The sequence below is a fragment of the Balaenoptera physalus genome (genome assembly GCF_965194825.1).
Source record: "Balaenoptera physalus genome assembly, chromosome: 17".
NCBI lineage: Eukaryota > Metazoa > Chordata > Mammalia > Artiodactyla > Balaenopteridae > Balaenoptera > Balaenoptera physalus.
Window position 1 is genome coordinate 57,731,203 of NC_138895.1, and position 25,561 is coordinate 57,756,763.

Genomic DNA, 25,561 nt, shown 5'->3' on the forward strand with positions numbered 1-25,561 from the left:
TATGTGACTTCTCGGACTCGGTCATAAAAGACTTTACATCTTCTATCTTGCTTTCTCTTGGAGTGCACATGGCAGACACACATGAGGAGGAAGTGAGGGCTCCTGACAAAAACCAGCACCCTGTGAGTGAATCATTTTGGGAGTGTACACTTTAGCCCTAGTAAAGCCTTCAGATCACTGCAGTCTTGGCTGACACCTTGGCTACATTCTCTTGAGAAACCCTGGAACAGAACCACCCAGCTAAGCCACTCTGATTTCTCACTGAAACTGTGAGATGACAAACATTTGTTTCAAGTCACTAAGCTCTGAAGTAAGTTGTTACATAGCAATATGGCAGATAACTAATACAATGCAGTAATCTAGTTTTCATTCTTCTGAAGTTTAAAATTAATGATCAGTATTTTTAACTAATTGGAAATACTGCATCATATTCTAAACGCCTACATGGACATTCCTGTGGTATGAAAATGCTGTATTATGCTAATAACAACTTGGGTTTTTGTTGACACATTTTTATTGTATATATGTCCTTACAATATAAAGTTATAAGATATGGATTACACATCATTAAAATGTTTTACAAGAAAACATATAAAAAGGGCTACAACTGAGAAAATAAACTTCCTCTCATACACCAAACTGTATTCAATTCAATTAATTTTTTTAAAATTTATTCATTTGATTTATTTTATTTTCGGCTGCGTTGGGTCTTCGTTGCTGCACGCAGGCTTTCTCTAGCTGCGGTGAGCGGGAGCCACTTTTTGTTGCGGTGGCTTCTCTTGTGGAGCACGGGCTCTAGGTGCACAGGCTTCAGTAGTTGTGGCTCTCGGGTTCTAGAGCACAGGCTCAATAGTTATGGTGCACGAGCTTAGTTGCTCTGCAGCATGTGGGATCTTCCCGCACCAGGGCTCGAACCCATGTTCCCTGCATTGGCAGGCATATTCTTAACCACTGCGCCACCAGGGAAGCCCTCAACTTTTTATTGTTGTTTTAGTTTTTAGTTAGCAGGTTTTCCTGCAGTACAAAAATAATCCTTGACTCATGTATATCATTCCCTGCTCCTAGAACTGTTTAGATCAATATATGTACATATTAAAAAAATTTAAGTAAACTGTGTCCTTATTAGCCTCAAGTTTTTTAGTGACCCACTGTTTCTTTCTAAAGCATGCAATTTTCTTTAAAACAGCAACTTTCCTTCTTTTTGTACTCATATTTTACTGATTTACATAATATTGCATTAAATAATGAAAATGCAACAACAAACACAGCTGGCATAAAGTTCTTAGAATGACAAAATCTGGGTATTAGTGATATAAAGCTCAACTGACAGAAACAGAATTGTAACAGCATAGTACTGAGTAGCCTACTGGCAATAAACATTAAGCTTACCGTGGTCTTCAGTCAGTATGTTATTCAAAGAGAATAGAGAATATCAGTTAATCCAGTTAGTTAAGTGAAGGCAAGTAAGAGAAATTTTACTGCAGGCTGATGTCTACGTAGGCATTTAGAACATGATGCGGTATTTCCAATTATTGTGAAGGAAATGGACTAGTCAACAAATGATAGTGGAACACTAGGGATCTTTAGGAAAAAAATTACACAAAAATATTCCTTACTCCAGATAGATTAATAAAATAAATGTCTTAAGGGAAAAGTAAAATAACTGTGTTAGAAGATTAATAATGTTTTAATAATCTCAAGGTGGAGAAAGCCTTCCTATGTAAATAAAAGACATGTAGGAGGTAGGGAGAGAAATACTTGCCACAAATATAAAGCAGTACTAACATCTATAACATACAAAGTACCCTTAAAACTCAACAAGAAAGACAAGTTATTAAAAATATTTTAATGGGAAAAGAATACGAACAGGAAAACTATGGTTTAAAAAAAACGAGCAAAATGCTCAAACTCACTAGTAAAAAAAATATATGATTAAAATAATAAGATATCTCTATTAGCCAGAAAAAAAAAAATTTCAGACTGTTAATGTCTATTCTTGGCTAAGGTGCCCTGCTGGTGGGAATAGAAATAAGTATAGGCTTTCAGCAATGATTATAAATCAAATTTTATGATGCATTATATACCATTTAATGTAATTCCACTTCTAGGAATTTATAAGAATACTTGCACATGTACACTAAGATCCATATAACGAGAATGTTTATTTTAACAATGAAAATGAAAAACTGTGTCAATAAAAACTAAGATGCAACCTAGCTGTTTATCAACAGTAAGTAAGAAAATAGCAGCCCTTGACATCCCAGTGCTAGCCTGGTAGTATCAGCTAGGCCTTGGTTTTGCTATGAGCTGGTGACACTAACAGCTATGTTCTCCTGATGAACATAAACAATTCCACAGAACATCATCATCAGACAAGACCACTGTGTGACCTCTGTCACCGTAACAGAACAAGACAAAAACAGCATCACCCTGTAATGGCATCTGAACACAGATAAAACAGGAACATTGTCAAAGCTACAAACAGGACCCTAATCCATGTCAATATTACTAACCACAGCTTGAGCCTTGGCCCAGTCTTCTTCCCTCCTTCTGGATAAGACTTATTAAGATACCCATCATGGAATTATCCAGTTTCCTAACAGTATCCAATCCAGAGCAAAGCCCCAGTTTCTTAAATCCTCCCCCAAAATCATCTAATATAAGCTCAATCCTACAATAAGTCCTTTCTAACATCTTCTGAGATACCCTATGGTTCCGCATGGTATGCATTCTCCTCTGCTGCAAAAAGTAATGAATCCAATGTGTTCAACTATAGATGTGTACCTGGCATCCTTGTCTGGAAAGCACTGACAGAGGAATGGTTAACTGTGGAATAATCATCCTTTGGAATACCAAATAACTGTTAAATATACTGAAGTAGATTTACAATACATCAAAAAGATCACCAAGATAATAACTGGGAAAAAAGATGCAGAATATGTATAAATCCATGTATGTTGAAACACTGTGATATGACAGCACAGAGTAAGCTGTAGACAGACACGTGCTATTCTGTTAATAGTGTATACTATTAGGAAAATGAGATCAAAGTGCAACTGATGGTAAGGGAGATTGGGGGTAAAGAAGAACTTTCCATTACTGCTTCAAAAACATTGCTTGACTTTTTTTTTTTTTTTCATATTGAGTAATTTACGTGTGTTATACATAATTAAAGGATGTGAATAAGATAAAATAAAATGCAACTTCTTCCTCAGAATAGTTGTTTCAAAGTAAAAGTTTCTAGTGGTCTCCTCCACTACATGCTCTTCACTATGTCTAATCTAGGGAAGCATTATTAGGAAGCCACTATAAATTATAAAGGTGGTTTTAAGCCATCTTCTTTTAAATACAAGGTTCCACATAAATGAGATTGCTAGGCATCTAATTATCAGATAAATGAGTGCAATATCTAGTAGAATGATTAAGATATTCAAGTTTATAAATGTGAAGCCAATTAATTAAATTAAAATGCAAAAGAAAACATACAGTATCTCAAAGTTATATGATAGTTTATGTGAAAGAACCTAAATGTTCCTGATTTTTGAAACCTAATTCTCAAAGAGTACATTTTAATTTTAAATGGACTGTACCAATAAAATATTTTCTTGTGTAAATTAGAGTACTAAATTATTTCTGAATAACCTTCAATAACAGTTTTACAGTGTCATAATAATAAAGCTTTATGTAATTAGCATCTATAATGTCCTGGTCCCACCCAATCATTTTCTTCCTCCAGTCAAAAAAAAAAAATTAACGTAACTATGTTCAAAGCTGTTGAAAATCATTCTAACATTTCACAGGTGAATTGCAAAAAAATTAAAATTTCATTGATAAATGGAGCACTTATTGAATGACTACAATGTACAGTATTGTATTAAATAAGTGCTTTGACTTTTTGCCATCTCATTTAATAATTTCCAAACCCTATGAAGTTGAAATTATTATCCCACTTTAAGAAGATAAAGAACTCTGTTCAAAAAGATTAAATAATTTGCCTGGAATTCCACTGCTAGAAAATGGCAGGGCCAATATTCAAATCTTGGTTGACCACACTCCAAAAGTTGGTCTTTCCTGTATTCCACACTTTTCTTGAGAAGAAAACACTTCTCAAGTTCTTCTAAACAAATGATACCCCAGAACTCAATGCAACTTACAGAATAACTCCCCACCCCGCCAAAAAAAAAAAACCCTAATATGAACGAAACTACCATATTCAGTTTTTCTTTCAGGCTAATATATTACGCACTATTTTAATTAGATTCCTGAGTCAACAAAACATAATACAAAAATCTCAATGTCCACATATTGTATATAAATGACACTCAACAGTAAATAAGTACTGTTTTCATAAACTGTACATCTCAAAACCATTTGGGGATCTCTTAGTTACAGCTACAAGGAGACAAGCTCTGAACTAACAAAGCATTTTTCTAATACATGTACATTTACAGAAAACACTACTCAAGTTTAAAAAACTGGTCAAGCTAAATTAAATAAGGATGCCATTTACTAGTATTATTAGACATTGACATTTAAAAATTTGCCCTTTTAAAAGGGAGTGATCTTTTTCTGGAGAAAGGCTCTTATCATTAATAACTATTAACTTTATTCGGAAGAAAAAAAAGTCTTCCTTTTTCCTTCTTCTGCCCCCACCCTTTTTTTTTTTTTTTTGCTAAAGCTTTAAGGAAAGGTGTTTTAAATTAATTGCAATTTGACTGAGTAACGTCTTTATGTACCACAAAGCTTTCAATAATGCATTAAGCACACACAGTTCCAAGAACTTACTCCACTCGTTTTTCTTTAACCAGGTAAATTACTGGCTCCCTATTAATAAATTCAGCTGTAGAAAATAAGCTAGAGATTAACCAAGATGGCAGAGTAGAAGGACGTGCTCTCACTCCCTCTTGCGAGAGCACCAGAATCAAAACTGGCTGCTGGACAATCATTGACAGGAAGAACCTGGACTTCACCAAGGAGGATACCCCACATCCAAGGACAGAGGAGAAGCCACAGTGAGACGGTAGGAGGGGCGCAATCAGAGTAAAATCAAGTCCCATAACTGCTGGGTGGGTGACTCACAGACTGGCGAACATTTATACCACAGAAGTCCACCCACTGGAGTGAAGGTTCTGAGCCCCACGTCAGGCTTCCCAACCTGGGGGTCCGGCTACGGGAGAAGGAATTCCTAGAGAATCAGACTTTGAAGCCTAGTGGGAATTGATTGCAGGACTTTGACAGGACTGGGGGAAACAGAGACCCCACTCTTGGAGGGCACACACAAAGTAATGTGTGCATCAGGACCCAGGGGAAGGAGCAGTGACCCTGGGGGAGACTGAACCAGACCTACCTGCTGGTGTTGGGGGGTCTCCTGCAGAGGCGAGTGGTGGCACTGTTTCACCAGGGGGATAAGGACACTGGCAGCCGAGGTTCTGGGAAGTTCTCCTTGCCGTGAGCCCTCCCAGAGTCTGCCATTAACCCCACCAAACAGCACGGGCAGGCTCCAGTGTTGGGTTGCCTCAGGCAAAACAACCAACAGGGAGGGAACCCAGCCCCACCCATCAACAGTCAAGTGGATTAAGGTTTTACTGAGCTCTGACGCCACAGCAACAGGGAGGGAACCCAGCCCCACCCATCAACAGTCAAGTGGATTAAGGTTTTACTGAGCTCTGACCGCCACAGCAACAGTCAGCTCTACCCACCACCAGAGCCTACCATCAAGCCTCTTAGATAGCCTCAACCACCAGAGGGCAGAGAGCAGAAGCAAGAAAAACTACAATCCTGCAGCCTGCGGACCAAAAACCACAGTTACAGAAAGATAGAGAAGATGAAAAGGCAGAGGGCTATATACCAGATGAAGGAACAAGGAAAAAACCCCAGAAAAACAACTAAATGAAGTGGAGATAGGCAACCTTCCAGAGAAAGAATTCAGAATAATGATAGTGAAGATGATCCAGGACCTCGGAATAAGAATGGAGGCAAAGATTGAGAAGATGCAAGAAATGATTAACAAAGACCTAGAAGAATGAAAGAACAAACAAACAGAGATGACCAATACAATAACTGAAATGAAAACTACACTAGAAGGAATCAATAGCAGAATAACTGAGGCAGAAGAACGGATAAGTGACCTGGAAGACAGAATGGTGGAATTCACTGCTGCGGAACAGGCTAAAGAAAAAAGAATGAAAAGAAATGAAGACAGCCTAAGAGACCTCTGGGACAACATTAAACGCAACAACATTCGCATTATAGGGGTCCCAGAAGGAGAAGAGAGAGAGAAAGGACCAGAGAAAATATTTGAAGAGATTATAGTCGAAAACTTCCCTAACATGGGAAAGGAGATAGCCACCCAAGTCCAGGAAGCGCAGAGAGTCCCATACAGAATAAACCCAAGGAGAAACACGCCGAGACACATAGTAATCAAAGTGGCAAAAATTAAAGACAAAGAAAAATTATTGAAAGCAGCAAGGGAAAAACGACAAATAACATACAAGGGAACTCCCATAAGGTTAACAGCTGATTTCTCAGCAGAAACTCTGCAAGCCAGAAGGGAGTGGCATGATATACTTAAAGTGATGAAAGGGAAGAACCTACAACCAAGATTACTCTACCCGGCAAGGATCTCATTTAGATTTGATGGAGAAATCAAAAGCTTTACAGACAAGCAAAAGCTAAGAGAATTCAGCACCACCAAACCAGCTCTACAACAAATGCTAAAGGAACTTCTCTAAGTGGGAAACACAAGAGAAGAAAAGGACCTACAAAAACAAACCCAAAACAATTAAGAAAATGGTCATAGGAACATACATATCGATAATTACCTTAAACGTGAATGGATTAAACGCCCCAACCAAAAGACATAGACTGGCTGAATGGATACAAAAACAGGACCCATATATATGCTGTCTACAAGAGACCCACTTTAGACCTAGGGACACATACAGACTGAAAGTTAGGGGATGGAAAAAGATATTCCATGCAAATGGAAATCAAAAGAAAGCTGGAGTAGCTATACTCATATCAGATAAAATAGACTTTAAAATAAAGAATGTTACAAGAGACAAGGAAGGACACTACATAATGATCCAGGGATCAATCCAAGAAGAAGATATAACAATTATAAATATATATGCACCCAACATAGGAGCACCTCAATACATAAGGCAACTGCTAACAGCTATAAAAGAGGAAATCGACAGTAACACAATAATAGTGGGGGACTTTAACACTTCACTTACACCAATGGACAGATCATCCAAAATGAAAATAAATAAGGAAACAGAAGCTTTAAATGACACAATAGACCAGATAGATTTAATTGATATATATAGGACATTCCATCCAAAAACAGCAGATTACACATTCTTCTCAAGTGCGCACGGAACATTCTCCAGGATAGATCACATCTTGGGTCACAAATCAAGCCTCAGTAAATTTAAGAAAATTGAAATCATAACAAGCATCTTTTCTGACCACAACGCTATGAGATTAGAAATGAATTACAGGGAAAAAAACGTAAAAAAGACAAACACATGGAGGCTAAACAATACGTTACTAAATAACCAAAAGATCACTGAAGAAATCAAAGAGGAAATAAAAAAATACCTAGAGACAAATGACAATGAAAACACGACGACCCAAAACCTATGGGATGCAGCAAAAGCGGTTCTAAGAGGGAAGTTTATAGCTATACAAGCCTACCTAAAGAAACAAGAAAAATCTCAAGTAAACAATCTAACCTTACACCTAAAGAAACTAGAGAAAGAAGAACAAACAAAACCCAAAGTTAGCAGAAGGAAAGAAATCATAAAGATCAGAGCAGAAATAAATGAGATAGAAACAAAGAAAACAATAGCAAAGATCAATAAAACTAAAAGTTGGTTCTTTGAGAAGATAAACAAAATTGATAAGCCATTAGCCAGACTCATCAAGAAAAAGAGGGAGAGGACTCAAATCAATAAAATCAGAAATGAAAAAGGAGAAGTTACAACAGACACTGCAGAAATACAAAACATCCTAAGAGACTACTATAAGCAACTTTATGCCAATAAAATGGACAACCTGGAAGAAATGGACAAATTCTTAGAAAGGTATAACCTTCCAAGACTGAATCAGGAAGAAACAGAAAATATGAACAGACCAATCACAAGTAATGAAATTGAAACTGTGATTAAAAATCTTCCAACAAACAAAAGTCCAGGACCAGATGGCTTCACAGGTGAATTCTATCAAACATTTAGAGAAGAGCTAACACCCATCCTTCTCAAACTCTTCCAAAAAATTGCAGAGGAAGGAACACTCCCAAACTCATTCTATGAGGCCACCATCACCCTGATAACAAAACCAGACAAAGACACTACAAAAAAAGAAAATTACAGACCAATATCACTGATGAATATAGATGCAAAAATCCTCAACAAAATACTAGCAAACAGAATCCAACAACACATTAAAAGGATCATACACCACGATCAAGTGGGATTTATCCCAGGGATGCAAGGATTCTTCAATATACGCAAATCAATCAATGTGATACACCATATTAACAAACTGAAGAATAAAAACCATATGATCATCTCAATAGATGCAGAAAAAGCTTTTGACAAAATTCAACACCCATTTATGATAAAAACTCTCCAGAAAGTGGGCATAGAGGGAACCTACCTCAACATAATAAAGGCCATATATGACAAACCCACAGCAAACATCATTCTCAATGGTGAAAAACTGAAAGCATTTCCTCTAAGATCAGGAACGAGACAAGGATGTCCACTCTCACCACTATTATTCAACATAGTTCTGGAAGTCCTAGCCACGGCAATCAGAGAAGAAAAAGAAATAAAAGGAATACAAATTGGAAAAGAGGAAGTAAAACAGTCACTGTTTGCGGATGACATGATACTATACATAGAGAATCCTAAAACTGCCACCAGAAAACTGCTAGAGCTAATTAATGAATATGGTAAAGTTGCAGGATACAAAATGAATGCACAGAAATCTCTTGCATTCCTATACACTAATGATGAAAAATCTGAAAGAGAAATTATGGAAACACTCCCATTTACCATTGCAACAAAAAGAATAAAATACCTAGGAATAAACCTACCTAGGGAGACAAAAGACCTGTATGCAGAAAACTATAAGACACTGATGAAAGAAATTAAAGATGATACCAACAGATGGAGAGATATACCATGTTCTTGGATTGGAAGAATCAACATTGTGAAAATGAGTATACTACCCAAAGCAATCTACAGATTCAATGCAATCCCTATCAAATTACCAATGGCATTTTTTATGGAGCTAGAACAAATCATCTTAAAATTTGTATGGAGACACAAAAGACCCCGAATAGCCAAAGCAGTCTTGAGGCAAAAAAATGGAGCTGGAGGAATCAGACTCCCTGACTTCAGACTATACTACAAAGCTACAGTAATCAAGACAATATGGTACTGGCACAAAAACAGAAACATAGATCAATGGAACAAGATAGAAAGCCCAGAGATTAACCCACGCACCTATGGTCAACTAATCTATGACAAAGGAGGCAAAGATATACAATGGAGAAAAGACAGTCTCTTCAATAAGTGGTGCTGGGAAAACTGGACAGCTACATGTAAAAGAATGAAATTAGAATACTCCCTAACACCATACACAAAAATAAACTCAAAATGGATTAGAGACCTAAATATAAGACTGGACACTATAAAACTCTTAGAGGAAAACATAGGAAGAACACTCTTTGACATAAATCACAGCAAGATCTTTTTTGATCCACCTCCTAGAGTAATGGAAATAAAAACAAAAATAAACAAGTGGGACCTAATGAAACTTCAAAGCTTTTGCACAGCAAAGGAAACATAAACAAGACGAAAAGACAACCCTCAGAATGGGAGAAAATATTTGCAAATGAATCAACGGACAAAGGATTAATCTCCAAAATATATAAACAGCTCATTCAGCTCAATATTAAAGAAACAAACACCCCAATCCAAAAATGGGCAGAAGACCTAAATAGACATTTCTCCAAAGAAGACATACAGACGGCCACGAAGCACATGAAAAGCTGCTCAACATCACTAATTATTAGAGAAATGCAAATCAAAACTACAATGAGGTATCACCTCACTCCTGTTAGAATGGGGATCATCAGAAAATCTACAAACAACAAATGCTGGAGAGGGTGTGGAGAAAAGGGAACCCTCTTGCACTGTTGGTGGGAATGTAAATTGATACAGCCACTCTGGAGAACAATATGGAGGTTCCTTAAAAAACTAAAAATAGAATTACCATATGACCCAGCAATCCCACTACTGGGCATATACCCAGAGAAAACCGTAATTCAAAAAGACACATGCACCCGAATGTTCATTGCAGCACTATTTACAATAGCCAGGTCATGGAAGCAACCTAAATGCCCATCAACAGACGAATGGATAAAGAAGTTGTGGTACATATATACAATGGAATATTACTCAGCCATAAGAAGGAACGAAATTGAGTCATTTGTTGAGACGTGGATGGATCTAGAGACTGTCATACAGAGTGAAGTCAGTCAGAAAGAGAAAAACAAATATCATATATTAATGCATGTATGTGGAACCTAGAAAAATGGTACAGATGAGCCAGTTTGCAGGGCAGAAGTTGAGACACAGATGTAGAGAATGGACATATGGACACCAAGGGGGGAAAACTGCGGTGAGGTGGGGATGGTGGTGTGCTGAATTGGGCGATTGGGATTGACATGTATACACTGATATGTATAAAATTGATGCCTAATAAGAACCTGCAGTATAAAAAAACAAACAAAACAACTAATACTAAACTTTCATTGGGTTATTTGTATGGAAATATGTTAATATAAATGTTTCAGACATCACATGAAATTCCTAAAAATCTTATATTTGTATTTGTATGGAAATATGTATGGAAATATGTTAATATAAATGTTTCAGACATTAAAAAAAAAAAAAAAAAGAAAATAAGCTAGATTCAGGTCTAGATAAGAACATACTGGCATACAACTGAGCTGGACTAACAAGCAACCTCACAAATGCATGCTTCAAATGGAATCCAGGAACTCTCCTCTCGATCTTTACATGCAATTTAAAGAGGCACCACAAGATGACGCTCTTCTTTAGTAGCAAAAACAGTTTTTCAGATAAACAGAAAAATAAATTAGGACAGAATTAATCCCCTAAATATTAAGAAACAGAACACATTACTTTAAAATAAGCCCTAATATCATAATAAAATGACAAAATAATAAAGAACCAAATTTTAAAACACAATTTTTTTTTCTTTCCTAAGGAGTTTTCTACTTCCTAACTGTACTTCCTCCCAACTGACATTTCTCTAAAATTAACAATTGTAAACCACAAGTTAGACTGACTTAGAAGTATAATGCCTCTATAAACCTGTGTGTTGAACTGCTGCCACCTGCTGGCTCCTGATAAAATCTAACGGTCAAGCAACTTGCGGATTTCCTTTCTTGGGCCCTATAGCCTTCATCTTGACCACAGTAGTGTTTGGTCCAGATTAGCATGGATGGTCATTTTTGTAAATCAGCCACAAGAAAAGAACCTCTCTGGGATTTGTGCATGTGTGCCTTTGACTCAAAAAAAAAAAAAAAATCAGACAATAAAATGTATATTAGAACTGTTTTCTGCTTTAAAAAAAGTCAATGAGTATCTAGCAGCCAATACTCTCCACCTGCCCCCAACACAGTTCAAAGAGCAAGTCAATTTCCTTTGTTGCTGATCAGAAAAATAATAACAGATTATTCCAATCTGAAACTATTCCAGTTCCAGAAAGCTCTCCAATTCAAGGAAGCCAGCAAAACTTTAATCAAAATCTGACAGATACCAACAAAATCAAAATCAAAAACCAATATAACTTGTGAAAACAAATACAAATATTACAAATGACAGCAAATAGAAACCAATAATGTATCAAAAGAATAACACACTCTAACCAAAAATAATTTATTCCAGGAACTTAAGGAATTATAAAATTAAGGAATGTTATTTTATTTTATTTTTTTATTTTATTATTTTTTTTAATGCAGTTTAATGACATAGGAATTATAGCAGAAATTTTTTTTTTTTTTAAAGAATGGGGGATCCTTTTTGATTGTTTGTTTGTTTGTTTGTTTTAATGGCTGTGTTGGGTCTTCGTTTCTGTGTGAGGGCTTTCTCTAGTTGCAGCAAGTGGGGGCCACTCTTCATTGCGGTGCGCGGGCCTCTCACTATCGTGGCCTCTCTCTTTGCGGAGCACAGGCTCCAGATGCGCAGGCTCAGTAATTGTGGCTCACAGGCTTAGTTGCTCCGTGGCATGTGGGATCTTCCCAGACCAGGGCTCGAACCCATGTCCCCTGCATTGGCAGGCAGACTCTCAACCACTGCGCCACCAGGGAAGCCCCAAGGAATTTTAAAACTACAATATATCAATTTAATTCACTACACTGATAAATTAATAAAAGGCACACAATCATTAACAATAGGTGGGTTCTGAAAAGGCATGCAATAAAATTCAGCAGGCATAAAAAAAACATTAAATAGAAACAGAAACTCAATGAAGCAACTTTAGAACAATAAAAGCTATTTATCTAAAACTGACAATAAGTATTCTCTTAAGTAAATTTAAAAGCCATTACAGGGCTTCCCTGGTGGCGCAGTGGTTAAGAATCCGCCTGCCAATGCAGGGAACAGGGGTTCGAGCCCTGGTCCGGGAAGATCCCACATGCCGTGGAGCAACTAAGCCCATGCGCCACAACTACTGAGTCTGTGCTCTAGAGCCCGAGAGCCACAACTACAGAAGCCCGCGCACCTAGAGCCTGTGCTCCGGAACAAGAGAAGCCACCGCAATAAGAAGCCCGCGCACCACAGCGAAGAGTATTCCCCACTCACTGCAACCAGAGAAAGCCTGCGTGCATCAAGGAAGACCCAACGCAACCAAAAATAAAATAAAAATAAATAAATTTATAAAAAACAACAACAAAAACCAATAAAGCTGTTTTGCTTTAAAAAAAAAAAAAAAAGCCATTACAATTAAAATCAAAAGCTAAACAAGGATACTTGCAGTCCACATTATTATTCAACATTGTCTCAGAGGTTCTATCTACATCAATAAGACAAAAATGAAATGACACAGGAATGTTATTTCTACTTTCATAAATACTGGAAAAGGAGAGATAAAACCATTTCCTTCTGCTAAGGATGGAACTGTCTATGTACATTGAAAACCTAAATGGGAGTATGTAAAAATTACTGAATTGTCAAATAAGGTGACTGCTTATATAACAAATAGTCTTTATCAATAAGCATCTAGGAAAGAAAACAGAAAAAACTATATTCTATTAATGACAGGCAGAAACCATAAAATATTCAAGAATAAACTTAATAAGCATAAGATTAAGGGAAAACTATAAAAATCTTACTTAAGGACATAAAAGAAGATCTAAATAAATGAAAGGATATACCATGTTCTTGGGTTAAAAAAAAAAAAAAAAAGCCAATTCTCCCCAACAAAAAAAAACTACCCACTCTAGCCCAAAACTGGAGATTTCTCTAATAAAAGTTTTAACTAGACTGACTCTGGCCATCAGGCCTAGCTAAGTACAGGGGTAAAGAACACCACTGAAAGAAAACAGAGGAATCAGCAAATCCCCACATATTAAAAGATAAGACTACAAACTCTTTTCTTTCCTTTGCATCCCAGAAAGCCAGAATCAGGGCTTAATACTTCTCAGACAAGAAACCAGAGGACTCCTGAGGTCACCTGCCAGCCCAGGAGATATAACTTACAAAAACTAACATTCAGGTCAGGGGATTCTCACTCAAACATACAGTTGTCACTTAACAGTTGGGGAAAAAAACAAAAAAGGTATATATAGGTATACAGTAGGTCTTTTCGATAGAGGATCTAATAAACTATTTTTAGAGTGTGTATTATGTCCTTTCGACTAAATAATTCAAGGACTTTGTAATCCAATTGCTAAAAAGAGAATACATATGAAGTGCTAAAAGAATTCATGGATGAGAATGACAACTGAGAACTAGGAAAGAATGCACCTTGTAGAAACGTTCCCAGAAGTCATGCATTCTAAATTATGGTTTCCTTATTGCTTTCTAAGAGGAAAAAAAAAAAAACTTTCGAATTTTACCAGGAAACTAAACAAATTTAAATGTACACTATATTTAGGAAGGTGTACCTTGCTTTGAACATGTACAAACATACAAAAGAGGTTGTTATTTCAATGTCAAGTTCAAATTGGGGAAGAGAGGGAAGGAAGCTGTTCATATTCTACTGTAAATTAACAAACTGGAAGAGACTTTACTTTGTATACTGCAGCATTCCCACTGCCTACAATAATGCGTAACATAGAGCAGGTATTCAACAAACATTTTGAATGTCGAATGAATAGTATTAAATTAGACTACGTGACTGAGTTAGGCTCCATAAGTCAATATTCTTAAAGAATATCCAGATTTTAGATTTGTCTTTCTAAATAAAACATAACAGAATCTTAAAAAAAAAGTAAAAGCCCTTAAACTTAAAACACACAATAAAATGCTAACTATGCATATGCAGAGTATGGATGTGTATGATCATGTATGGGCAATATAGCACACATGTATGTCTATAGGGCATCTGGCTGTGTGCATACACTATCCAGTATATAGTGTATATAGAGTGTACGTGTATATAGTGTCTTTAATGAGTCAATAGACAGGCAAAGAGAGACTAAACCAAATAAGGAACTATAACAAATTATTCTAAGGTGTCCACAGAAGCTAGACAATAGGACAGGAAAAGGAATCAGAGACATATTAGTCTTTGCTCTGATTCATGTCAAGTAAGCTATCAAATAAAATTATTTTGAGATAGCCTCACCCACCAGAGGGCAGACAGCAGAAGCAAGAAGAACTATAATCCTGCAGCCTGTGGAACAAAAATCACAGAAAGATGGACAAGATGAAAAGGCAGAGGGCTATGTACCAGATGAAGGAACAAGATAAAACCCCAGAAAAACAACTAAATGCAGTGGCGATAGGCAACCTTCAAGAAAAAGAATTCAGAATAATGATAGTGAAGATGATCCAGGACCTCGGAAAAGGAATGGAGGCAAAGATCGAGAACATACAAGAAATGTTTAACAAAGACCTAGAAGAATTAAAGAACAAACAAACAGAGATGAACAATACAATAACTGAAATGAAAACTACACTAGAAGGAATCAATAGCAGAGTAACTGAGGCAGAAGAACGGATAAGTGACCTGGAAGACAGAAGGGTGGAATTCACTGCTGCGGAACAGAACAAAGAAAAAAGAATGAAAAGAAATGAGGACAGCCTAAGAGACCTCTGGGACAACATTAAACGCAACAACATTCACATTATAGGGGACCCAGAAGGAGAAGAAAGAGAGAAAGGACCCGAGAAAATATATGAAGAGATTATAGTCGAAAACTTCCCTAACATGGGAAAGGAAATAGCCACCCAAGTCCAGGAAGCACAGAGAGTCCCATACAGGATAAACCCAAGGAGAAACACGCCGAGACACATAGTAATCAAATTGGCAAAAATTAAAGACAAAGAAAAATTATTGAAAGCAGCAAGGGAAAAACGACAAATAACATACAAGGGAACTCCCATAAGGTTAACAGCTGATTTCTCAGCAGAGACTCTACAAGCCAGAAGGGAGTGGCATGATATACTTAAAGTGATGAAAGGGAAGAACCTACAACCAAGATTACTCTAGCCAGCAAGGATCTCATGCAGATTCGATGGAGATATCAAAAGCTTTACAGACAAGCAAAAGCTAAGAGAATTCAGCACCACCAAACCAGCTCTACAACAAATGCTAAAGGAACTTCTCTAAGTGGGAAACACAAGCGAAGAAAAGGACCTACAAAAACAAACCCAAAACAATTAAGAAAATGGTCAGAGGAACATACATATCGATAATTAACTTAAATGTGAATGGATTAAATGCTCCAACCAAAAGACACAGGCTTGCTGAATGGATAAAAAAAAAAGACCCATATATATGCTGTCTACAAGAGACCCACTTCAGACCTACGGACACATACAGACTGAAAGGGAGGGGATGGAAAAAGATATTCCATGCAAATGGAAATCAAAAGAAAGCTGGAGTAGCTATACTCATATCAGATAAAATAGACTTTAAAATAAAGAATGTTACAAGAGACAAGGAAGGACACTACATAATGATCAAGGGATCAATCCAAGAAGAAGATGTAACAATTATAAATATATATGCACCCAACATAGGAGCACCTCAATACATAAGGCAACTGCTAACAGCTATAAAAGAGGAAATCGACAGTAACACAAGAATAGTGGGGGACTTTAACACCTCACTTACACCAATGGACAGATCATCCAAAATGAAAATAAATAAGGAAACAGAAGCTTTAAATGACACAATAGACCACATAGATTTAATTGATATTTATAGGACATTCCATCCAAAAACAGCAGATTACACTTTCATCTCAAGTGTGCACGGAACATTCTCCAGGATAGATCACATCTTGGGTCACAAATCAAGCCTCAGTAAATTTAAGAAAATTGAAATCATATCAAGCATCTTTTCTGACCACAACGCTATGAGATTAGAAACGAATTACAGGGAAAACAACGTAAAAAACACATAGACATGGAGGCTAAACAATACGTTACTAAATAACCAAGAGATGACTGAAGAAATCAAAGAGGAAATCAAAAAATACCTAGAGACAAATGACAATGAAAACACGATGATCCAAAACCTATGGGATGCAGCAAAAGCGGTTCTAAGAGGGAAGTTTATAGCTATACAAGCCTACCTAAAGAAACAAGAAAAATCTCAGATAAACAATCTAACCTTACACCTAAAGGAACTAGAGAAAGAAGAACAAACAAAACCCAAAGTTAGCAGAAGGAAAGAAATCATAAAGATCAGAGCAGAAATAAATGAAATAGAAACAAAGAACACAATAGCAAAGATCAATAAAACTAAAAGCTGTTTCTTTGAGAAGATAAACAAAATTGATAAACCATTAGCCAGACTCATCAAGAAAAAGAGGAAGAGGACTCAAATCAATAAGATTAGAAATGAAAAAGGAGAAGTTACAACAGACACCGCAAAAATACAAAGCATCCTAAGAGACTACTACAAGCAACTCTATGCCAATAAAATGGACAACCTGGAAGAAATGGACAGATTCTTAGAAAGATATAATCTTCCAAGACTGAACCAGGAAGAAACAGAAAATATGAACAGACCAATCACAAGTAATGAAGTTGAAACTGTGATTAAAAATCTTCCAACAAACAAAAGTCCAGGACCAGATGGCTTCATAGGTGAATTCTATCAGACATTTAGAGAAGAGCTAACACCCATCCTTCTAAAACTCTTCCCAAGAATTGCAGAGGAAGGAACACTCCCAAACTCATTCTATGAGGCCACCATCACCCTGATACCAAAACCAGACAAAGATACTACAAAAAAAGAAACTTACAGACCAATATCACTGATGAATATAAATGCAAAAATGCTCAACAAAATACTAGCAAACAGAATGCAACAACACATTAAAAGGATCATACACCATAATCAAGTGGGATTTATCCCAGGGATGCAAGGATTCTTCAATATACACAAGTCAATCAATGTGATACACCATATTAACAAATTGAAGAAGAAAAACCATATGATCATCTCAATAGATGCAGAAAAAGCTTTTAACAAAATTCAATACCCATTTATGATAAAAACTCTCCAGAAAGTGGGCATAGAGGGAACCTACCTCAACATAATAAAGGCCATATACGACAAACCCACAGCAAACATCATTCTCAATGGTGAAAAACTGAAAGCATTTCCTCTAAGATCAGGAACAAGACAAGGATGTCAACTCTCACCACTATTATTCAACATAGTTTTGGAAGCCCTAGCCATGGCAATCAGAGAAGAAAAAGAAATAAAAGGAATAAAATTGGAAAAGAAGAAGTAAAACTGTCACTGTTTGCAGATGACATGATACTACATATAGAGAATCCTAAAGATGCCACCAGAAAACTACTAGAGCTAATCAATGAATTTGGTAAAGTTGCAGGATACAAAATGAATGCACAGAAATCTCTTGCATTCCTATACACTAATGATGAAAAATCTGAAAGAGAAATTAAGGAAACACTCCTATTTACCATTGCAACAAAAAGAATAAAATGCCTAGGAATAAACCTACCTAGGGAGACAAAAGACCTCTATGCAGAAAATTAAAAGACACTGATGAAAGAAATTAAAGATGATACCAACAGAAGGAGAGATATACCATGTTCTTGAATTGGAAGAATCAATACTGTGAAAATGACTATATTATCCAAAGCAATCTACAGATTCAATGCGATCCCTATCAAATTACCAATGGCAGTTTTTACGGAACTAGAACAAAAAATCTTAAAATTTGTACGGAGACACAAAAAACCCTTAATAGCCAAAGCAGTCTTGAGGGAAAAAAACGGGACTGGAGGAATCAGACTCCCTGACTTCAGACTATACTACAAAGCTACAGTAATCAAGACAATATGGTACTGGCACAAAAAGAGAAACATAGATCAATGGAACAAGATAGAAAGCCCAGAGATAAACCCACGCACCTATGGTCAACTAATCTATGACAAAGGAGGCAAGGATATACAAGGGAGAAAAGACAGTCTCTTCAATAAGTGGTGCTAGGGGGCTTCCCTGGTGGCGCAGTGGTTGAGAATCTGCCTGTTAATGCAGGGGACATGGGTTCGAGCCCTGGTCTGGGAAGATCCCACATGCCGCGGAGCAACTAGGCCCATGAGCCATAACTACTGAGCCTGCGCGTCTGGAGCCTGTGCTCCGCAACAAGAGAGGCCGCGATAGTGAGAGGCCCGTGCACCGCGATGAAGAGTGGCCCCCGCTTGCCAGAACTAGAGAAAGCCCTTGCACAGAAACGAAGACCCAACACAGACAAAAATAAATAAATTAAATAATTAATTAAAAAAAAAAAAAAGAAGAACCTCTGCTTTGCTGCAGCTGTGAGGAAGAGGGAATATTTAAAAAAAATAAAATAAAATAAGTGGTGCTGGGAAAACTGGACAGCTACATGTAAAAGAATGAAATTAGGACACTCCCTAACACCGTACACAAAAATAAACTCAAAATCGATCAGAGACCTAAATGTAAGACCAGACACTATAAAACTCTTAGAGGAAAACATAGGAAGAACACTGACATAAATCACAGCAAGATCTTTTTTGATCCACCTCTTAGAGTAATGGAAATAAAAACAAAAATAAACAAATGGGACCTAATGAAACTTCAAAGCTTTTACACAGCAAAGGAAACCATAAACAAGATGAAAATACAACCCTCAGAATGAGAGAAAATATTTGCAAACGAATCAATGGACAAAGGATTAATCTACAAAATATATAAACAGCTCATTCAGCTCAATATTAAAGAAACAAACAACCCAATCCAAAAATGGGCAGAAGACCTAAATAGACATTTCTCCAAAGAAGACATACAGATGGCCAAGAAGCAGATGAAAAGCTGCTCAACATCACTAATTACTAGAGAAATGCAAATCAAAACTACAATGAGGTATCACCTCACACCAGTTAGAATGGGCATCATCAGAAAATCTACAAACAACAAATGCTGGAGAGGGTGTGGAGAAAAGGGAACCCTCTTGCACTGTTGGTGGGAATGTAAATTGATAAAGCCACTATGGAGAACAGTATGGAGCTTCCTTAAAAAACTAAAAATAGAAATACCATATGATCCAGCAATCCCACTACCAGGCATATACCCTGAGAAAACCATAATTCAAAAAGACACATGCACCCCAATATTCATTGCAGCACTATTTACAATAGCCAGGTCATGGAAGCAACCTAAATGCCCACCGACAGACGAATGGATAAAGAAGATGTGGTACATATATACAATGGAATATTACTCAGCCATAAAAAGGAACAAAATTGGGTCATTTGTTGAGACGTGGATGGATCTAGAGACTGTCATACAGAGTGAAGCAAGTCAGAAAGAGAAAAACAAATATCGTACAGTAACGCATGTATATGGAACCTAGAAAAATGGTACAGATGAACTGGTTTGCAGGGCAGAAGTTGAGACACAGGTGTAGAGAACAAACGTATGGACACCAAGGGGAGAAAGCCATGGGGGGGTGGGGGTGTGATGAATTGGGCGATTGGGACTGACATGTATACGCTGATGTGTATAAAACTGATGAGTAATAAGAACCTGCAGTATAAAAAAATAAATAAAATAAAATTCAAAAATTAAAAAAAAGAGCTGTAAATAGTCTCCTCAAAAAAATAAATAAATAAAATAAATTATTTTATTTCCTATGGAAACTTTGCAATAGAAGAAAAATATACTGACCAGTCCACACTGCTTATCTACAGTATTTCAAATGCAGTCATGAACTTTAATTCTAGATTTTCTATCTTTTGATTTAAGTTGGAATTAGTACCCCAAATCATGATATCAATGAGTGAACTGATAAAACCAAGCTTCTGGCTCTAAAATGTGACCTTATCCGCATCCCTCTCCTAGCCATGCATCGTAGTAAACTACTTCCTCTTCATACTACTTCTGCATCTTATCCTTACTTCCGCTGTGACGTTATCAATTTATTTGTGTGTGTGGCTACAAAGCATGCAGCAGTATTCAATAAATGTTTGTTGAAGAAAAATAAATCTTTCTTATTCAGTAAAATTATCTCAACAAACCAGACTCATACTTGTACCTGAAGAATAAAACGATCCTATCAAGAATGTAAAGCCAACTCCAAAGAGTAAGAACAAGCTTTAAACAACTGTTATCCATTATATAAACATACTGATTAAGCCTTCTGCTGGCTGCTAGGATTACAGAAATATAAGAAAGACCCACAGCCTAGACCAAGTGTTGGCAAACTATAGCCCATGAGCCAAATTAGCCTGTTGTTTTTGTAAATAAAGTTTTATTGGAACACAGCCACACTCATTGTTTACATATTGTGAATTGCTGTTTTCACATTACTACAGCAAAACTGAGCACCTGTGACATAAGACTGTCTGGTCCATAAACCCTATAACATTTATTATCTGGCCCTGTGCAGAAGAAGTTTGCCAACCCCTGGCCTAGCAGAAATTCAAAGTCCATGCAGATCTGAGAGCCAATGGTTTGAATATCCCTGGGGGAACAAAGGGAGGACATCAGGGCAAGCTTCCTAGATGAAATGGTTAGCTGAAACTCAAGTGAAGACTGGGAAGCAGCCTGACACACAAGTAAGAGAGAATGTTTCAGGTAGAGTAAATTATGTGGGAAAAGGGCTGGAGGGAAAAGGATACAGGGCATGTTTCAGTAACTGCAAGAGTTTAGTACTGTTAGAATGTAGTGTACAAAGTGGTGAAAGACAAGCCTGGAGAAAAGGGCATTATAAGCTGCATTTGCCAAGGTGAGGAGTTTGTATTTTTTGAACAAATATATCACTTTATGCTTATACTTGCCAGGAAAATCAAAATCAAACAAACACACACACAAAAAAAACCCCACCTTTGGAAGAATATACAAGAAACTAATAAAAAGAAGTTACGGAGGGGGGCTTCCCTGGTGGCGCAGTGGTTAAGAATACGCCTGCCAATGCAGGGGACACGGGTTCGAGCCCTGGTCCGGGAAGATCCCACATGCCGCGGAGCAACTAAGCCCGTGCACCACAACTACTGAGCCTGCGCTCTAGAGCCTGTGAGCCACAAATACTGAGCCCGCATGCCACAACTACTGAAGCCCACATGCCTAGAGCCCATGCTCCGCAACAAGAGAAGCCACCACAACGAGAAGCCCATGCACCGCAACGAAGAGTAACCCCCGCTCGCCGCAACTAGAGAAAGCCCATACACAGCAATGAAGACCCAATGCAGCCAAAAATAAATAAATAAATTTATTAAAAAAAAAAAAAAAAAGAAGTTACGGAGGGAAAAGGGGTACTGAACACAGGACAGATAAAACTGGGATCAGAGAGACTTTACTAAATACCTTTTTAAGTTTCTTGTTTTTTAAATCACATGAATGCATTACCTATTCTAAAATTACATATTAAAAAGTGTGGATTTTGTCATAAAGGAAATATTTAAGGAATTTAAATGAGAAGTGATAAGATTAAACAAGCAAACTGTATAGATTATTCTGTAGATGCAACACAAAGGAAAGCTGGAAGGAGCAGAGAGTAGTCAGGAAGCTATTGACAGACCACTGATTACTTAAAGCAAATACATTAACAATGTATTGTGGAGCTTACAACATATGAAGAAGTATAAAATGTATGACAATAGCCAGAGGATGGAAAAGGAAGTAAAAGGAATTATAATATCATAAGATTTTTACATTTTTTAAAAGTGGAATAACATTAATTAGAGGCAAAGTAGGATAAATTAAGGATGAGTACTACAATCTCTACATTAACCATTAAAAATAATAACAATACAAACAGGTTTAAATAAAAAGCCAAAGGAGAAAATTAAGTGGAATTTTAAGAAAAAAATTTTTAAAAAGAAAAACTGTGATGAATTAAAAAAACAGGTAGGAAGAGACACAAAGGAACAAAGAGCAGATGGGACAAAATGGAAAGAATTAGCAAACGGTAACATAAACCCAACCATATCAGTAATTACATTAAATATAAATGTACTAAGCCAATTAAAGGACAAAGATTGTCATTCTGGATAAAAAACAAGACCCAACTATATGCTCTTTACAAGAGACACACTTTAAAAATAACAACACTGACAAACTCAAAGAAAAAGGAAAGAAAAAGACAAATACTAATTAAACAAAAAAAAAGCCAGGACAGCTATATTAATATCAGAAGACTTCAAGATAAATTATTCCCAGAGTCCAGAGATAAAGAGGGATATTTTATAATGCTAAAAGAACGTAGCATAGCAGACAAAACAATCCTATTGATAAAATGTCTGCACCCAATTAACATACTTAAAAATACATAAAGCAAAAATTAACTAAAAGGAAAAAACAGATAAATCCACTGTCATAGGATTAACTACTCACATAGAAAAAGCAGTTACATCAATATTGAGATATAAAAACACATCAGAGTAGTTGCCTGTTGGTAAGAGTGGAGGGGAGTAAGTAAATTTAAATAACAAGAATAAGGGGAAAAATTAAAATTGAATTAAACAAAATGAAGCCTTACATAAACTGATGATAGGATTCCATATATTAAAGGTATGTGTACCTCAATTCTCTAGACATTAGATGAAAAGGGAAAATTAAGTAACAAATTTATTGGAAAATCCTAGTACTACAAATTTTTTTCTTACCAGCATCACTGTTAAATTCATAATTCTTCCAAGGTTATCAACGTAGTAGACACTGTCTTGATACCATGAATCACAGTGTAGGTAATTATACATTCCAAAAGCATGCATGTGTTCCAGTGTATACTGATCATCTCGAAGTTTTACTTCTGCCACAGCTGAAATATAAGAAAAATAAACAAACATCAAGAGTTCTGCCTCAGAATGTTCTTTTCTGCAGAATGTCAACAAGGCAAAAAAAATCACAGAATACTGATTACCAAGGCCTTCAGGACAATTCACTATATTTTTCATTTCAAAAACAATTTCTGGGCCCCTACTAGGCACTGCGTGCAGAGGATAAACAGTGAGTAAAACTGACAAGGCCCCTGCCCTCACAGAACTCAGAATACAGTGGCCAGAGGAGACAGAGCTCTTCATACCACACTCTTTTCTTTTAGGTACCTCTTCCTTGTAATTATAAATAAAAAGAACAGAGAAATCATAAAATTGAAAGATTTCCTGTTTTCTGGGCAAATATTAAGTACACTTTATAACGTGTGTGCTTTTTAAAAAGCTCTACCTCTATCACCTCGTTCATTTTTTTACCACACATTAAGAAATAAAGAGAATGTTTTTATTATCCCATAAAATAATTATGGAAATAAATGTAAGTGCAAATGGTGACTTCTCTAATGCTATATACCACATCTTTCCCAAGAATACAGAACAAAACAGTGATCATATCTGCAACAGAAACAAGGTTTCTTATTTAAAGAACAGTGTTTTTTCCACTAGGGCATTGGAAGCTCCCATAACTTTATTTTACTTTTTCCCAGCTTTATTGAGATGTAATTGGCGTATGACATTGTATAAGTTTAAGGTATACAACATAATGATTTGATATAAGTATTTATTGTGAAATGATTATCAAAATAAGTTTACTTAACACATCCATCCCCTCATCGTTACAACTGTTCTTCTCATTATAAGAACTTTTAAGATCTACTCTCTTAGCTGCTTCCATAATTTTACGTTTCCTTTTTTTAAGAAATTTATTTATTTATTTTATTTTTGGCTGCGTTGGGTCTTCATTGCTGCGCGCGGGCCTTCTCTAGTTGTGGCGAGCGGGGGTTACTCTTCGTGGCGGTGCATGGGCTTCTCATTGCGGTGGCTTCTCTTGTTGCAGAGCACGGGGTCTAGGCGCACGGGCCTCAGTAGTTGTGGCACACAGGCTCAGTAGCTGTGGCGCACGGGCTTAGTTGCTCCGTGGCATGTGGGATCTTCCCGGACCAGGGCTCGAACCCTGGCGGATTCTTAACCACTGCGCCACCAGGGAAGTCCTGCTTCCGTAATATTAAATCTGCCAAGCATGATATCTGCCTCCCACTCCTCCTTCCCTTCTATGTAGAGAGAAACTTATAGTTCAGGGCTGCCAGTGACCTAGAATTAATTTCTGCTCCAACAGGAAATACATAAGTAGACTATGCTGGGCCAATATTTTACCTTAACTATGAAACTCACCTTACTGTATTCTGATTGCAAGTATTTTCATCTTTTTTTCCCGAATGCTCACCTGTTCGTACTTCTATTACCTGCCTTGAGTCCTGGCTGACTTACATTTATTCATTCATTTATTCAGCAAATATTTTAATAGGCACAAATGATACAATGATGAGAAAAGAGCACAGATTCTACCTGCTTAACACTTATGATCCAGTGGGGAAATGGACGTTAGTCAAATAAATAAATATATAATTAAACTGTAATAAATGTTATAAAGAAAAATTATTGGATACTGTGAGAACAAATAACACTGGAAGCTGATCTACTCGGGGAGAGTAAAGAAGACTTTAAAAAATTCGAGCCAAGCTACAAAGGACAAGGTAGAGTTAACTTAAGAAACATCCCTATACACACACACACACACACACACACACACACACACACACACACACACACACACAAACTACTTATCACAGGCAAAATGAGAGCAGGCGAAAGTAGAAGGAAACACTTGTGTTCAAAAAACTAAAAGTCAGCCAGACTGGCTGAAATACAGAGCAACAAGGAGAACTGCACAAGGAAAGGCAACAGATGAAAAAAGCTAGAGAACTGGGCAGAAACTGGATCACAAAAGGCCTTGCCTTTATTTATCTTTGTTGATAAACTCAATGTAATAAGAGCTCATTTAAGAA

At 36.7% G+C, this 25,561-nt stretch overlaps 1 protein-coding gene across 2 annotated transcripts in view; it reads right to left on the reverse strand.

Moving 5' to 3' along the window:
• The window catches only part of NUDCD1 (NudC domain containing 1), a 92,520-nt gene that overhangs the window by 56,959 nt on the left and 10,000 nt on the right, over positions 1-25,561 (reverse strand). For both annotated transcript variants that reach the window (XM_082434311.1, XM_082434310.1), the window contains exon 2: positions 23,388-23,542. In XM_082434311.1, coding sequence (XP_082290437.1) covers positions 23,388-23,542 — 155 coding nt within the window. The remainder of the gene's footprint in view (positions 1-23,387; positions 23,543-25,561) is intronic.